General features: G+C 41.1%; 1 protein-coding gene across 3 annotated transcripts in view; it reads left to right on the plus strand.

The window, feature by feature from the left end:
* C1H4orf45 (chromosome 1 C4orf45 homolog) overlaps positions 1-15594 on the plus strand; it is a 94629-nt gene that overhangs the window by 67385 nt on the left and 11650 nt on the right. For all 3 annotated transcript variants that reach the window (XR_003908695.1, XR_003908696.1, XM_029939479.1), the window contains exon 4: positions 11343-11529. Coding sequence is in view for 1 of the 3 variants with exons in the window: in XM_029939479.1 (XP_029795339.1) it covers positions 11343-11529 (187 nt within the window). In the remaining 2 variants the exon portion in view is untranslated. The remainder of the gene's footprint in view (positions 1-11342; positions 11530-15594) is intronic.

A 15594-nucleotide genomic window follows, 5' to 3' on the forward strand; every position in this document is an offset into this window, starting at 1 on the left:
ATAATATTCAAATCTCCAAAGTAACTAAGATGAAATTGTCTCAACTTTATCCTTAGTTAATGAAGGTCAAGATTCACCATCTGGATAGATAAACTTGTCCAAAACTAAATTGAGTCAATACTGTTACAGTCTTCCAACAAACTTTCACTTGGATTGCTGCCAAGCAACTGAAATAAATGTTGCTCTCCTTCCTTCCCCTTGTGGTTCTGATACTCACTCAAATAAGCAAGGGGTGCCCAGGAAGCACCAGCACCAGGACCTGATATTTCAGAAGTCCCTAGCTGCTGAGATTGGCAGACCTTCCTGAGTGTCATATATAAAGTCTCCCATCTCTCTAGCAATATTAGGAATTGTATTCCACATTCCTAATAGGTGATCCTAGTCAATCCAATAAGCTACCATTTCTGGTAAGATTTTGGACAGCTGCCTCTGAGCCTATGTGCTTGAGAGATAGTCACTTCATATAAATCATTTTAAAATACTGAACGAGAGTCAATAAACACCTCTGTGTACTTCCACACTGTGGACTCACTCTCGGCAGCAGGAGCCGAGAGTGGGGTGTGCTATTCCACACAGGAAGACAACGTGTTTGATTTCGGTTGCATAACCCTTGGAGCTCGAAGCCCAGCTGGCACCCAGAAGGGCAACGAACAACGTGCTGGTGACATCACTGTGGCAAGGACAGCAGTTTTCACATTCTGGAGCTCAAAGAAGACAATCTGGCCAAGTAATGAAAAAGTGTTCACTTAGGGTAATGTGAAATCTTTCTTGTTTAAATTAATTCTTTACTTCCACATAGTGGTAGGATATTTAACAAGCCTTTTGAATAAAGTGGTTTTGTTTCCTATGGAATAACACGGTAAATCAACCAAAACAATCGCAATCCGAGGCCTGAAGCATATGGTGTGTGTAATTTTACAGAACTGCACAAGCCTTTGATGCTCCCCTTCTAGAAAAGAGTCTGAGAGTGCTTTTTCTACTTAAAAGAGAAATATTCTTACTGTTCACAATCTCTTTCTGTCTTTTAAAAATAGCTTTTAAGCAATATTCTTATGTTTGAAATACACTGGCAGTTTGGGAAGACTTCTCATGTTTTCTCAAACACTTCTTTGGGAAGCAATTTCATTTTTATCCTTGAGACAGTATGTGTTTCATACTAATGTGAATTACACAGTTCTGCTTATACATTTAAATAATTCTATCTGCATTAGCAAAATCGTTTGTGCCCACAGATACAGAGACCCGTTTAATAAATTTGTTTTCAAATTGTTTTATAACAATTTTTTGCTATTTGGGGAAGAAGGGCACTATTAAACAAGAATAAAAGATTCAAGCAAATATACTTATCTTCTACATTTCATCATGAATGATGTGAACTCTGTCACAAAGTGTATTGTAGTCAAATAAGCTGATAGTGCCATTTCATGTCTTTGCCCATTTGCCGGGTGTCCCTTTTACATGGACTGTCAGCTTTCTGTACAGTCTCTCAGAGGACCTGCTGCACTTCCAAACACATACCAGGTGTTTGGCCAATTAACTCTAGCTAAGAAAACTAATAGCTAAGAAAACTCTAATTGTCAGGTTGTCCAAAGACAGGATCAGCATATAGGTAGCTTTGGATCTTTGATTCTATAAATTACCCCAAACTGTCCTAATCATTCAGCTGAATATTACTTTGGACATTTACCTTAAATAGGTTAAGTTACAACTCAGAGGTAGCACCTCAATTTTCCTAGTATCCTGAAGACAGAACATTAAACAAGTTAGCATGACATATGCCTTCCAGATAAATCTCTATAAGCTCCTTTGGATATGAATTACTAAAAAGTAGCTTCTTTTATAAGCCTCTTTTTCTTTCCACTCAGCAGGAAATCTCCTGGGCAACAATGAACCTTGGAAAAATTCTATTGACATTAAATTCTTCTCTATGAATAATTGCTAAATATAATTGCACACTCATTTTGTTTGTCCAAATATGAACTATCCAGAAAATATGTTTTTAACCATCTCTATGACAGCTGTTGATCTAGGATCAAGTAAGTGTCATCCCAGAGGATTAAGATTATGTCTTTTGAGAACAAGACACAACATCATCTCACATGATTCGATGGGGGCAGGGAAAGAAGGAAGATCAATGTATAAGCAATAAGGTTGGAGTTGACTAAATGAGGCTATGGCTAATGCTGCCGTGCAGTCTCCTCAGTTCTTCCTTTGTAGTAGGGCCCCTCCAACACGTACTCTCTCAGGAAGGGCCAGGTAATAATGCTTCATAGTACTTGTCCCTGACTGGGTGAGCTGGAAGCCTGGTCTCTGGTTGTGGAATAAAAGGAAAGAAACAGCAAGGGAGAGTCTCAGGGAGTGTTTTCTTGGGCAGCTGGTGGCTCTGAAATCATACGACATATGTGACTGCCTATGTCAGCAGGAACACCCACCCCATCTATGGAGAAGGCCAATTCAGAAAGGAAAAATACAATTAAAAACATCTTTAAAGCCCTAATGGTAGTTCCTTGGCAAATGCTGACTTTAGGTGGAGGCTACGCCATAAATTCAGAAAGATCTTTTAAAAACAGGGGTCTTTATTTTCTTGCAAACGTTCCAAAGAGAAAATAACAGAGAGAGGAGGCCTGTTCTCCCAGAAAGCATAGCTCCTGCCAAATAATTTCTAAATGTGTTTCTCAAAACTTCCATGTGCCATCCATGGCTGTTGAGTACTTCTGGAAATGGAAAGAGCAGAAATCAATGACCCCATGAGAAGGCAAACATTTAAGGGAACTAGCCTGCTGAGAAAATAGGTGGTCACGCTTTTCAGTCACCAGACAGACACGGCACCAGCCTCTCCACGGGGCTGATCTACACGGTTACATCACTTTATGATGCTGCAGGGAAAAGGCTGAGGCCCTAAAGGGAAGTTTCCATGTATTTTGCTATTTGAAACTCAATTGAATAATGGTTCCTGGGTCTATATTAGACAACCAGACTGACTCACTGGAACCTAAACAGTTAGTAATTTGTTTCTTTAACCGTGGAATCCAGGAGACCATAATTTTACCACTTATTAGGACTATTTTTAGCCAACCAGAGGGAATCCAAAAGATGTCCAAATAGTGGAAAAAGCTTTGCTCCTGGGAAAGACTGATGCTGGGTGGTCAAGCTCCAGAATCACCAGCTACTTTGATCAGTTTAAGGAAACATTAATTCAAGCTGGTTATTTTGCCAACATACTGAGAGGTCATTGAATCGTTGGGTCGTGAATCAAAGGGGCTACCTCGGGAGTCGCCTATGGGTCCAACCCTAGTTATAAAAAGGCGGGAACCCCGAAAACTGAGCAGAGCACCATCCCTAGCAGAGCCCTGATCTCAGCTACCCAGAGTGTTTTCTCTGGCAGAAGTGTCTAAATGAAAGTTGTTTGTCCCTTCAGTTTTAGACAGTTACATAAGAGAGGCCCAGCCAGCCACTTCCTAACTTAGCACTGAAATCTATTTTATCTTCTCAGCCTATTTCTCCACTGTCCAGGCTGCTAGGAGAATTTTGGTCATGTCCCAAGTAACCAACAATTTTTAGGGAAAATTCAGACACGTGTTATTATAAAAATAATACATACTCACAGTTTTTAAAAATTCAAATAGCAAGAGAGTATGAATTTAAAATCAATTCCACTTCACTTCAAACCCTCCATCACGGACCATCACGGACGCTCTCATCGGAGGTAACTACAAAGCAATTTTTTGTATCTTTATAGAAGCAAGCGAAATGGGCTAAAATCATGTTCTGGGTCAGGAACTCTGCTAGACATGGGAAACACAGAGAAGTAAGAAAGGGTTCCTTCCCTTTACTTACAGATTTACTGAGAGTGAGTGTCAGCGTGACGAGGCCAGTGTAATAGGCATACGACGTAGCATGGGAACAAAGGAGGGCCTGAAGTGCCCACTGCTGAAGGTCAGGCAGCTCCCTCAGGAGTGATCTGCAGAAGACCTAACAGGAGCGCACTAGGAAGGCCGCGTGGGAAATCAAAAGGAGAACGTGGAAGTGGAGCCAGGAAAGGAACCCCAGCCATAAGGAACCGCATAAGCAAAGGCATGATGCATTGAGGAAATGACAGGTAGTCTAGGGTGGTGAAAGCGGGGTACTGGTTTAGGGGTGTAGGGGAAGGCAGGCCAGACTGGAACTGCAGAACAGGGGCCAGATTGTGTACTGTTTCACATGCCATACTAAAGATTTTGTGCTTAATTCTGGAGGCAACAAACTGTTGTTTTTATGTTTTTAAGTAAGAAAGTGATATAATCAAATCTGTGCATTAGAACGAATACCTGGCACGTACTGGGTGTAGAAAACTGTTTCCTGAATGGATGGAGTGGAGAAAGGGGAGACGATAGGAAGACAAGTGATACTGCAATCATCACAATGAAGGGAGCCAGAATTATGGAGATGGGCATGGCAAGATAGTTTAGAGAAAGACTCAGTGAGACTTGGCAACCAATTAAATGTGGAGGAATGGAGGTGATGTAAAAGTCAAAGGCGATTCTAATGGTATCTTTTGGGTGGCTGTGTATATGGTTATGTCATTGATCAAAATAGGGAATATGGGAAGGAGAGGGTATTTGAGGGAGGAGAGGAAGCAGGGAGATGGTGAAATGAGCTGAGAGGTAATCAATGGCCAACACTATTGAATTTTTACCACGGGCCAGATACTATTAGAAGTGCTTTGTTAGTATTAACTCATCTAACTCTCATAAAGAGTAGTATTATAATATTCTCCCCATTTTACAGATGAGATTGCATAAGTTTCGAATCCAACAACTTTGGGTTCACATCCCAGTTCCAGGGCTTTTTACTGTTTGATCTTGGACAAATTGCTCAATCAATCTAAACTCAGTTGTAAAAAGCAGATAATCATATCTACCACATGGAATTATTATGAAAATTAGAGGTAATACATGTCAAGCAACTAGCATAGTGTCTGGAAGCTCATATATCTTAATGAGTGCTAGAAATTATTACTAGTTATGAATATCCTGGTACTGATCAGTAAGAAGCTTGGAATTTGTGTTTAAATTATAGAGGTAAAAGTGGAAATTTTAGACATCAGTGTATTGATGTCGGTTGGATCACTGGATGTAAATGCTATTTCCTGGTTTGGAGATGGGTGGTAGCACACCGAGAGGTGAGAATCAAGGACGGAATTCTGGGGGAACCAATGGTAAAGAAGCAAAAAGAATAAGAGACTCTCCTAGAAGAATGGAGATGAACTGCTATAAGAGGAGGAGAGCCATAAAGAGAAGAGCTTTGGAAGCCCAAGTGGAAAAGAGGGGGGAGGACAACGTCAACAACTGCAAATGCTTCTGGGAAGTCATACTGGGAAGTCTGGAGGGAGATGGTTCCATCTGGCAGATGGAGAGGGGGCTGCTGTTGGCTGAGATAAGAATCATCACAATGAAGTGGTGGCAATAGAAAGCAGAAGGCAGTGGATGGAGGAGGTGCAAAAGAAAAAGTGGAAAGAGAAGACACAGAGAATTTCTCCTTAAACAGGGAGCCTCCCTGACACTTTAAAATAACTCCATTTGGGAAACACTTCAGGAATAGTGCATTAAGGATCTCCAAAAATATGTTCCTTCAAAAAGAAATAAAAGCATATGCAAAAATTGTCAAAATTACTTTTCTTCAAAACATTGGAAGTTAATAAGCAAATACTTCCAATGATCCATGGAGTATTTATTTAAGAAAAAAGCACTGAGTCTCAGAAAGAACAATGATTTTGGGTATTTTATTAATTTTTTAAAACATTTATTTTTGAGAGAGAAAGACATGAGTAGGGGAGGGGCAGAGAGAGGGAGACACAGAATCCAAAGTAGGCTCTGGGCTCTAAGATGTCAGCATAGAGCCCAAGGTAGGGCTTGAACTCATTGGCCCTGAGATTATGACCTGAGCCAACGTCAGATCCTTAACTGACTGAGCCACCCAGGCACCCTGATCTCTGGGTATTTTAAATTTAAATTGCTCTATTCCCCAGAGATAAACCAAGAAATAGTCTCTTAGCTATAGAGAACCAGAGGGGGGATGGGTTGGGGGGATGGGTGAAATAGGTGATAGGGATTCAAGAATACAATTATGATGAGCACTGAGTAATGTATAGAATTGTTGAATCACTATATTGTATACCCAAAACTAATAGAACACTATATGTCAACTATACTTGAATTAAAATAAAAAACTTAATAAAGAAATTTAAAACAAAATAAATCACTCTATGAGAAAGGGAACATCCTCCTTTCTCAGTTCCATGGTTGCTTTGAGAAAACCAATAGCCTCACAACCATGGCAGCTGTGAAAACTAGCAGCCTACCAGTCACTGGAGGGGAAACATGGGTTTGAAGCTCCTTGAAAACAATGCATGCTCAGGGAAATGTCATATTTGATCCATCTTGAAGATCCCTGGAAAAGTCCCACTCTCACGGCTTGCGTTATTTGGCCTGAGTCTCTGTGAAGAAGCTGTGTCTCAAGGGCATTCGTCAAAAACCATTAGCAGCAACTGTTTAAAACCACAGCTGCCTGAGGGCACAACACCAGTGTGGCAACCAAGGAGCAGTCTACAAATCTTAAAATGAAAAACTGAGAAATGAGATGTTCATAGGGGATTTCTGAAAGGCTCCAATGCGTTCCTAGAAATCTAGGAGGCTCTGCACACATGCAGTGCTGTGCACCTGCTGAGGAAAAACCAGAGAAGGTCCTAATCTCTCACCTTTGGCTAATCTCGAAGCTGGGTGCAAGCAGGAAATGAAGGCTAAGGTGGAGTTGTCAGCTGCCTGCCAAAGCACTGAAGGCACGCCTCTTCACACAAAGGCCAGAAGACATATTGATTTGAGACATTTAAGGAAATTTCTATCCAACCAGTAGATGACCACTGAGCCAATCAGGCAGGAACTTCAGGAGTCAAACATGACAAAATTTAAACAATTAGTCCAGGAAAGTCACTTAAACAATCATCTAAAACAAATAACAACAAGCAAGGGGAAAGAAATCTCATTATTGGGAAATTTGAATGGTGTCTGAGGATTAGGTAGTAGCAATAGAAACGTTAATTTTCTGATTTCCTCTGAATTTTCCTGCAGTTTTACTGGGGAATAATAATGGACATATATCACTGCATAAGATACAGAGCATGATAGTTTAATTTAACTATACTTTGATTACCAAGTAGCCATAGGTAAAATCCATCATCTCATGTAGATACAAAAAAAAGAAAAACAAATTTCTTTGTGATGAGAACTCTTAGAATTTACTCTTAATAACCTTCCTTATACGTCACACAGTAGTGTTAGCTACAGTCATCATGGTGCACATGCCTAGTACTTCTATATCTTGGGACTAGAAGTTTATACCTTTGGACTACTTTCTTCTAATTTCCCCTCCCCCCAACTCACACTTCTACTTCCAAGTCTGATTTCTTTTTTTTCTATGAGGTTGGTAGTTTTTGTTTATAGATTCTACATATAAGCGAGATCATCACACATTATTTGTCTTTCTCTGTCTGACTTATTTCATTTAGCAAAATGCCTTCAAGACCCACTCATCTTGTCACAAATGGTAGGATGTCCTCATTTTTTATGGCTGAAGAATATTCCATTGTGTATGTATACCCCAACTTCTTCATTCTCCCACCCATCGATGGACATTAAGGTTGTTTCCATGTCTTGGCTATTGCAAGGAATGCTTCTATAAACATGGGAGAGCAGTTATCTTTTTCAGTTAATGTTTTCATTTCCTTTGGATTTGCTCCCAGAAGTAGAAGAGCTGGGCCATATGGTAGTTCTATTTTTAATTTTTTGATGAACTTCCATACTCTTTTCCACAGTGGCCATCCCAATTTACATTCCCACCAACAAAGCACAAGGATTCCCTTTTTCCACAAGCACATCCACATCAACATTTGTTGTCTATTGTCTTTTCGATGATGACCATTGCAACAGGCGTGAGGTGATCTCATTGTGGTTTTAACTTGAATTTCCCTAATGATTAATAATGTTTAGCATCTTCTTATGTGCCTGTTGGCCATTTGTATATCTTTGGGAGAATGTCTCTTCAGGTCCTTTGCCCATTTTTTAATTGGATTATTTGTTGTTGTTGTTGTTCCTTGCTATTGAGTTGTATGATTATATATTTTGGATATTGACACATTAGCAGATACACGGTCTGCAAATAAATTTTCCCATTCTGTAGATTGTCTTTTCACTTTGTTGATCGTTTCTTTTGTTATGCAGAAGCTTTTAAGTTTAGTGTGGTCCCACTTGTTTATTTTTGCTTTTATTGTTTGTGTTGATTTCCTTCTGACATTGACAATGACACTGAAGTCATGTAGAATGTCCTTCTTTGTAGGAATTAACACACTTGAGTATTTGGGAATGATTGGTATAATGTCAATTATGTACTTCTAAATCGTTCAAGGGAAAAAAAAAAAGCTTTTTTACTGTGCTTCCGCTTTCCTTCCAGCTTGAAATTATTTCAAAAAGAAAAAAATCTGACCAATAGGAGCCTACTTAACATAAGAATTAATAGTAAGATTGTTACACTCAGAGTATTTAGTTTTATTAATTTTGGAGTGTATATGTATGTGCATTCGCTGCTATGGGTTTGTATATCATGAAATCACTGCTATTGGCTTCCCATGCATCCTCCAAACCATCCTGGGGCCACGCCTTCTGCTCCTTGGCTCACCTCTTTTGACTTTTGTGGCTCAGTTGTAAGTTCAATATAATGTGTGCAAATCTCCATAGTCAATGTGGCTATTGTTTTCATAAGATCTTCAAAATCTTTGAGTGACAACTAATTTTTAGCTTTCCATTGCTACTGGGGATTCAGGATTCAGGGACGTAGGATATTCTGAATTTAAAATAGAAGATTATAAAATATTTTAGCACTTAAATGAAGACTGTCTGCATGCAAGGATTTTCCTTTTCCATTTGGTATAATTACTTCCGGAATAAATTATTTTGACTGAAAGTTTTTCAAGATTTTGTTTAAATTCCAGTTGTTAACATAGAATATAATATTAGTTTCCGGTTATAATGCATTATTTTTAATGAAAATGTGGTACATTTGCATGAAAGGGTTCTCCTATGAATCATTAATCACGTTAATAGAAACTATAAGCAATAGCTGTTCCATACATTCTACCCACTCGTAGTCCTGTCCTTTAAACGTTCTTGAAATTAGTCCCAACTACTAATCTGTGTTTGTAAATGAGAAAACAGACTGTAAGGATCCGCTTCTGTGTACATCGTGGTGGGAGGAGGTAGAAGAGGCTGGCAGGCAAAGGAGGGGGGTGGGCGGGAAAGAACCTTTGTAGCAACTCGGCTCTTCCCCCGCTTCCTCATTCCTCCATCCACCACAGGCTGGTTGTGTGTCAAGGAAGAGTCATTTCAGGTAATGAGCGCTGGAGGTCCAATGATGAAGGAGAATCATGCTGGGCTCTTTAAGGAGCACTGAATTCAGGGGCAGAGAAAGGGCTGCACTAGACATTTAGGTAAATTCTCATAGTTTCTACAAAAGAAGTCAAATACAATGTGCTATCAAAGGAGAAAAATGCCTGCCTGACAGGAATAGGGAAAGTCTTTACAGAAAAGGTGATGTTTGAAGTCTTGGCTGCAGTTTGTCAGGAGAGGAGGAGGGAGGGAATTAGAAGCAAAAGGGGAAACTGAAGCAGAAGGCTGAACGTCTGAAAGCGTGACTTCTTCAGAGCTCCCAGAGGGAAGGGTGAGTGCACAATGGAGCACTGTGTGGGTGTCGGGGAGGAGGGATGGGCTGAGCACAGACCAGAAAGGCCCCTGTGGGCAGACCATTTAAAAAAAGAAAACAGACAAAAACCAAACAGCAACAACACACACACCCCTGTGTGCCGTGCTCAGGAATTTGGACTTTATCCTGAAGGCTATGGGGGGTCAGTGGAGGGTTGCTGGAGAATGATGTGGTCAGGTCCCTCCCCACGCAGAGATCTCTGACTCTAGGGAGTGGGAAGGGAGTGTCTGACCCCCAGGCACTGTGAGACTTACTGGTTCTCTCCCTGCAGTTAGCTCTCTGGTGGAATGATACCTCCCACTCTTAGCCCACCCCCCACAGGCTTCTGCTGTCTTCGTGATACTTCTGACTTACCTGTTTGTTGTCTGCCTCCCATACTGGCATATAAGCTCTATGATAACAGAGACTTGGTTCTACGATAGCTATCTCCCCAGCCCCTCGGCCTGGTTCCTGCAGACAGTCAGTGCACATATGTTCTTGAAAGAGTGAAGAAGAATGCAGACCGGACCTTGGTCCAAAGAACTTGGGAACCCATAAAGCTCAGATTCTGGGGAGGGAAATTTGCAGTGGCCAAGGGGCTTGAGGTAGCGGGATGGTCAGGTAAGAGGCTCCAAGAGGCTCTCCAGAACCACACACTTCCAATGAGATGGCAAATCCTGTTCTAGGATCCTTTTTGCTTTTTCCCCCAGAGCTGACCCTTTTGTTTTTTCAATGTTTGTTTATTTTTGAGAGAGAGAGAGAGAGAGTCTTTGTGTGTATGTGTGTGGGGGTGAGAGAGAGAGAGAGAGAGAGAGAGAGAGAGAGAGAGAGAGAGAGAGAAAGGGAGAGAGAGATCGAGCCAGGGAGGGGCAGAGAGAATGGGAGACACAGAATCTGAAGCAGGCTCTAGGCTCTGAGCTGTCAGCACAAAGCCCAATGCAGGGCTTGAACCCATGGACTGCGAGAGCATGACTTGAGCCAAATTTGGATGCTCAACAGACTAAGCCATCCAGGCGCCCCAGAGCTGGCCCTTTATAATGGGAAGGCAGGACTTAGTATTCTAATTTAGAGATGTTGAAACCTAGGCCAGGATTTCAATGGGGAAAGAGAATGACTAGATCTTTCCTCTAACATACTGTCCAATGCCAGACTCTGGAATCATGAAGTTAGGGTTTTTCTGAATTCCCCTGGGATCTCAAAGTGAAGAGACCGTGTCCTGCAAAACTCATAGGTCTCATGAGGTCTCAGCTGGAGCATGCCACCGTGAGCATCCTATATGCATGGCTCTGAAGGACATGAGGAGCGTCCTGACACAGGGTTCCGAGGTAAGTTATTATCTACCCTGGGAGGTGGTTTCCTGAGCCTCCAGCAGCTGGACATCCAGCAGCCTAGGCAAGTCTAGAAACTTCTCAGAACACGGGCTGGTGGCTCAGGTCCTTAGCTTTCTCAAGCCACATGTCTAGAAATTATCTCAAATCACAAGAGAAACAGACAAATCTCAACTCTCTGAAAACTAGTGGCCTTGTTTCTAGATCTTTCCAATTTGAGAACCAACTCATTTGTTCCTGTTTCAGGCAACCAAAACCTCGTGTTATGAATGTGCAAGGAAGATACAGTCGTGGTAGTATTGCCTGGCACATGGGTGATCATGAGAACACTGATCAAAGGAACTCCAAAGCAGCCGTCCTTGTCAAGCAGAGCACGGCAGACCTGCCACGCGCTTCCACACCACACAAGCGGCCAACGCTACCAAGAAAGGAGGTATGATTATTTGCCTTTCTGAATCGTCATCAAAAACATCCAGTTATTTTAACATGAATTAGAGAGTGCTATTTAACAGCAATACTGATAACAGTTTTGTGGCTCCTTTTAACCGTGACAACATTTATGAAATTTTATATTGGATTACCATAGCAACTCCCATACTGTGGGTAGGTGGGTATTATTCCCGTTTTATAGCTAAATAAAACAAGGGGTTGTAGAGTTCAGTGCTTATTTATTTTTTTTTAAAGTTTATTTTTGAGAGAGAGAGACGGAGAACAAGCAGGTGAGGGGCAGAGAAAGAGGGAGACACAGAATCCGAAGCAGGCTCCAGGCTCTGAGCTGTCAGCACAGAGCTGATGCGGGGCTCAAACCCACGAACTGTGAGTTCATGACCTGAGCCGAAGCCGGACGCTTAACCGACTGAGCCACCCAGGCGCCCCTCAAGTGCTTATTTAACATATGGGTGAACCTGAAGAGAATGGCTTTGTCTTTGATTTGCAAAAGCTGAGAAAGCTCTTAGCATGTGAAGTGGATGTAAATCTATAACTCCTGTCAAAACTCTTGCAGGCTGGGTAGCAGAGTAAATCAGTTCAAATTCATTTTTCCCATTACTATCTAGGAAATCTAGAGCCGGTTGCATAAATTTCCCTATATGGGTTTTTTGGTAAGTAAAATGAGGAATTGGTATTTGTACTGAATATTGGTAAGAATGATCCTTAGAATCAAGTGAAGAATGTTTAAGTATATACAAATCAATAATTATTTCCTAGAGTTCTTTATAGTCACCCAGTATTTCAATATTGCATTTTATAGTCTTCCAGTATTTCAGTATTGAGTCTGACTCATTTCCACCGAAGAAAGGAAATGGGATAGCTCCGATTAATCCAGAGGTTCCTATTTCTTACGTGAAGACAGTCCCCTTGCTCCATTGAATAATCTTGCCAACTCCCTAGACTGTGGCTTGCCCTCTGTCACCAGAGACCTGATTCATTAGCAATTAATTACATCTATTTGAAACATTCTGTGACGGAGCCATAGAAGTCCTCCCTGGTAGATCCTGACCCTGGGGCGCTTTGTATTAGAAAAGGGAGAGTTCAACTGCGAACGAACATTCCTCTGTGGTCTGATTTTGGGGCTGGTTCCAAATGAACTGATTTATTGCGGTGTGTGGATGAGGGTTGGGTTAGTTACTTTCCATCACCGAACTAATTTTGTGTAGGATTAGAGCAATCATGGATTAAATGACCCCAAATGTCTATCATTCACTAAATCCAATTGAGATGCTGCTGTGCGTTAAAAAAAATCTGTTAAGATTTTTTATTTTGAAATAATTTCAAATGTACAGAAGAGTTGCAAGAACAGTACAAAGTGAACTCTGGGGTGCCTGGGTGGCTCAGTTGGTTAAGTGTCCAGCTCTGGCTCAGGTCATGGTCTCACAGTTCGTGGGTTCGAGCCCTGCATCGGGCTCTGTGATGACCGCTAGCTCAGAGCCTGGAGCCGGCTTCGGATTCTGTATCTCCCTCTCTCTCTGACCCTCCCCTCTCAAAAATAAATAAAAAACATTAAAAAATTAAGAAAAAAAACCAAAGTGAACTCTGATGTTCTTTATTGAGAACAGTCCATTGCTTATATGCTTTAATACTTTTCTTTCTAAGTGTGTGTGTGTGTGTGTGTATACATTTATTTTTCCAGATCATTTGAGAATAAGTTGAGACATGATTCTTCTTTACCCCTAAGCATTTCAGGGTGTATTCCTAAGAACAAAGATGTTCTCTCATAGAACCACAGTATAATTCTAAGATTCAGGGAGTTTAACACTGATACAATTTAATTATCTATAGTTCATAATCAAATTTTATTAATTGAGCCAATAATGTCTTTTGTAGTTTCTCTTCATCCAGGACCCAATCTAGAATTATATATTGCATTTAGTCGCCATGTCTCCTTCAATTTAGAACAGTTCCTCAGTCCTGGTCTTTTGTAGCACTGACATTTTGAAGAGTCTAGACCAGTTCTATAGAATATCTCTTAACTTGGGTTCATCTGAGTAGATTCCGGTTATCTGTTTTGGGCAGAAATCTCAGCTAGGTGACATCATGTTCTCAATACATCACATCAAAGAGGCACCTGATGTCAGCTTAACTCATCGCTAGTAAGGTTAATTGACCACTTGGTCACATTTTTTCCCTTCCGGAGATAAATAAAATACTGTATCACCCCAAATAATCTTTCTTTTTGTAAACTAGCCTTTCTTCTAAATTTTTAGATATACATTAGAAACTTTTTTCTCTATGTCCATTTTCTGGACCATTCCACAGGATTCTTGTGGATGATTCTTCAAGTACGCAAGCCTGCCTCCCCCCCCACCCGAATATAAATGTTCTCCAGGGAAAATGACTTGAAACAAGAGTTCTTATATATTCAAAAGCCAATAATGAATACAGGTGTAAGAGGCTCCAACATAATGCCTTACACCAGTCACTAGTGAGCGGCTGCCGCTCCTACGCTTCCCTGGGATGCCAGCACATTTTCCAATTTATTCTGCAAGAATCAAAACAACGTACAGAAAGCAGCCTCAATGAAGTAAATATCTGGGGGGCATTTGAGGGAAATCCTTTTTCTCATGAAGCTAGATGGTTGAAAATGTGGATATTTTATATACGCATTCTTGAGTTTGGATCTTTACTTACAAATTTAAGTTTGGAGCTTAATTACAATGTTTCTCAAAGTACAATGCATGATATTTAACTCTAAGTATCATCCTTTATACATTTATCCAAAACAAAATGCTCTTTAAAAGTGCTCTTACATATTGGGCAAATGTCTAAACTGTTTCTTCTACTGTATTTCTCCAAATTTCTTCTAAGTTCAAGTTCTATCTTCTAGTTTATGTTATTTTCCCTTCTTAATTGTTGGTTACCTTTTTTTCACATAAGTAATAGCCACTTAAGTGTTGTCAATCTTATGTGTATACACTTAAAAAAATTTTTTTTAACATTTATTTATTATTGAGAGACAGAGCACAAATGGGGGAGGGGCAGAGAGAGAGGGAGACACAGAATACGAAGACAGCCTCCAGGCTCTGAGCTAGCTGTCAGCACAGAGCCCCATGTGGGGTTCGAACTCACAAACTGCGAGATCATGACCTGAGCAGAAGTCAGTCGCTCAACCAACTGAGCCACCCAGGTGCCCCGTGTATACACTTTTAACATGATCTATTTCTATTTCATTTCTTTGCTTGCAAATGGTCTCTTTGCCTGCTTTCATTCCAGAACATAGACCTAATCTCAGTGATTGGTGCATTCTTTCCCTTATCCATTTACTCACACTGAATCCAAAGGCAGTAATTTTCAAATTTTAATGTGCATGTCAATCACTTAGGGATTGAATGAAGGGAAAGATTCTGATTCAGCTGTGTTGGGACAGGGCTTGGGGTCTGCATCTCTATCAACTTCTAGGCAACGCAGCTGTTGCTAGTGTGGGACCTTGAGCAGCAAGGTTTGAATTGCAGTTTGAGCTCGGGACAGGAGGGGCCTGAACCAAAGGGGAAAGGGAGACAAAGGGCAGGAAGGGCAGAGGAAATGTTCATGTAGTGCCTTTGGGGGCGTGCACGTGGTTCTAGATGGCTGGATTACACATAAATAGCGCGCAGAGAGGTATCTCGTGCGGGGGCTGGGGAAGAGGAACCAGCTGTGTTACTTGAGTGCATGGTGCTAACAAACTTGGATTTTACTGGGCTTTCCAACAGAAGTAATAGTATTAAACTTTCATTTTTGGAGGGATTTAGACATCAGCCTGGGAGACTGATTAGAACCGTTTGATATGGCAGAAAGAGGAGGAGTTCCAAGGCGTTTTGGGGACTCAGTTGAGAAATGAGAGGGATTGAAAGAAGGCAAAGAGAGGAGAACAGGTGATGCGTCTGAGACACAAAGAAAGTAGCAGATTCAACAGCTCTCCCCATGGGAGGAGGAGGCCAAAGAACCCAGCAGAATTTGTGACGGGTGGGGGCGGGGCAGGGGGCAACAAGCAGACTATGAGTAGACAGCAAAGAAGTGAGTGTCC

The sequence above is a fragment of the Suricata suricatta genome, chromosome 1 (assembly GCF_006229205.1).
Source record: "Suricata suricatta isolate VVHF042 chromosome 1, meerkat_22Aug2017_6uvM2_HiC, whole genome shotgun sequence".
Lineage (NCBI taxonomy): Eukaryota > Metazoa > Chordata > Mammalia > Carnivora > Herpestidae > Suricata > Suricata suricatta.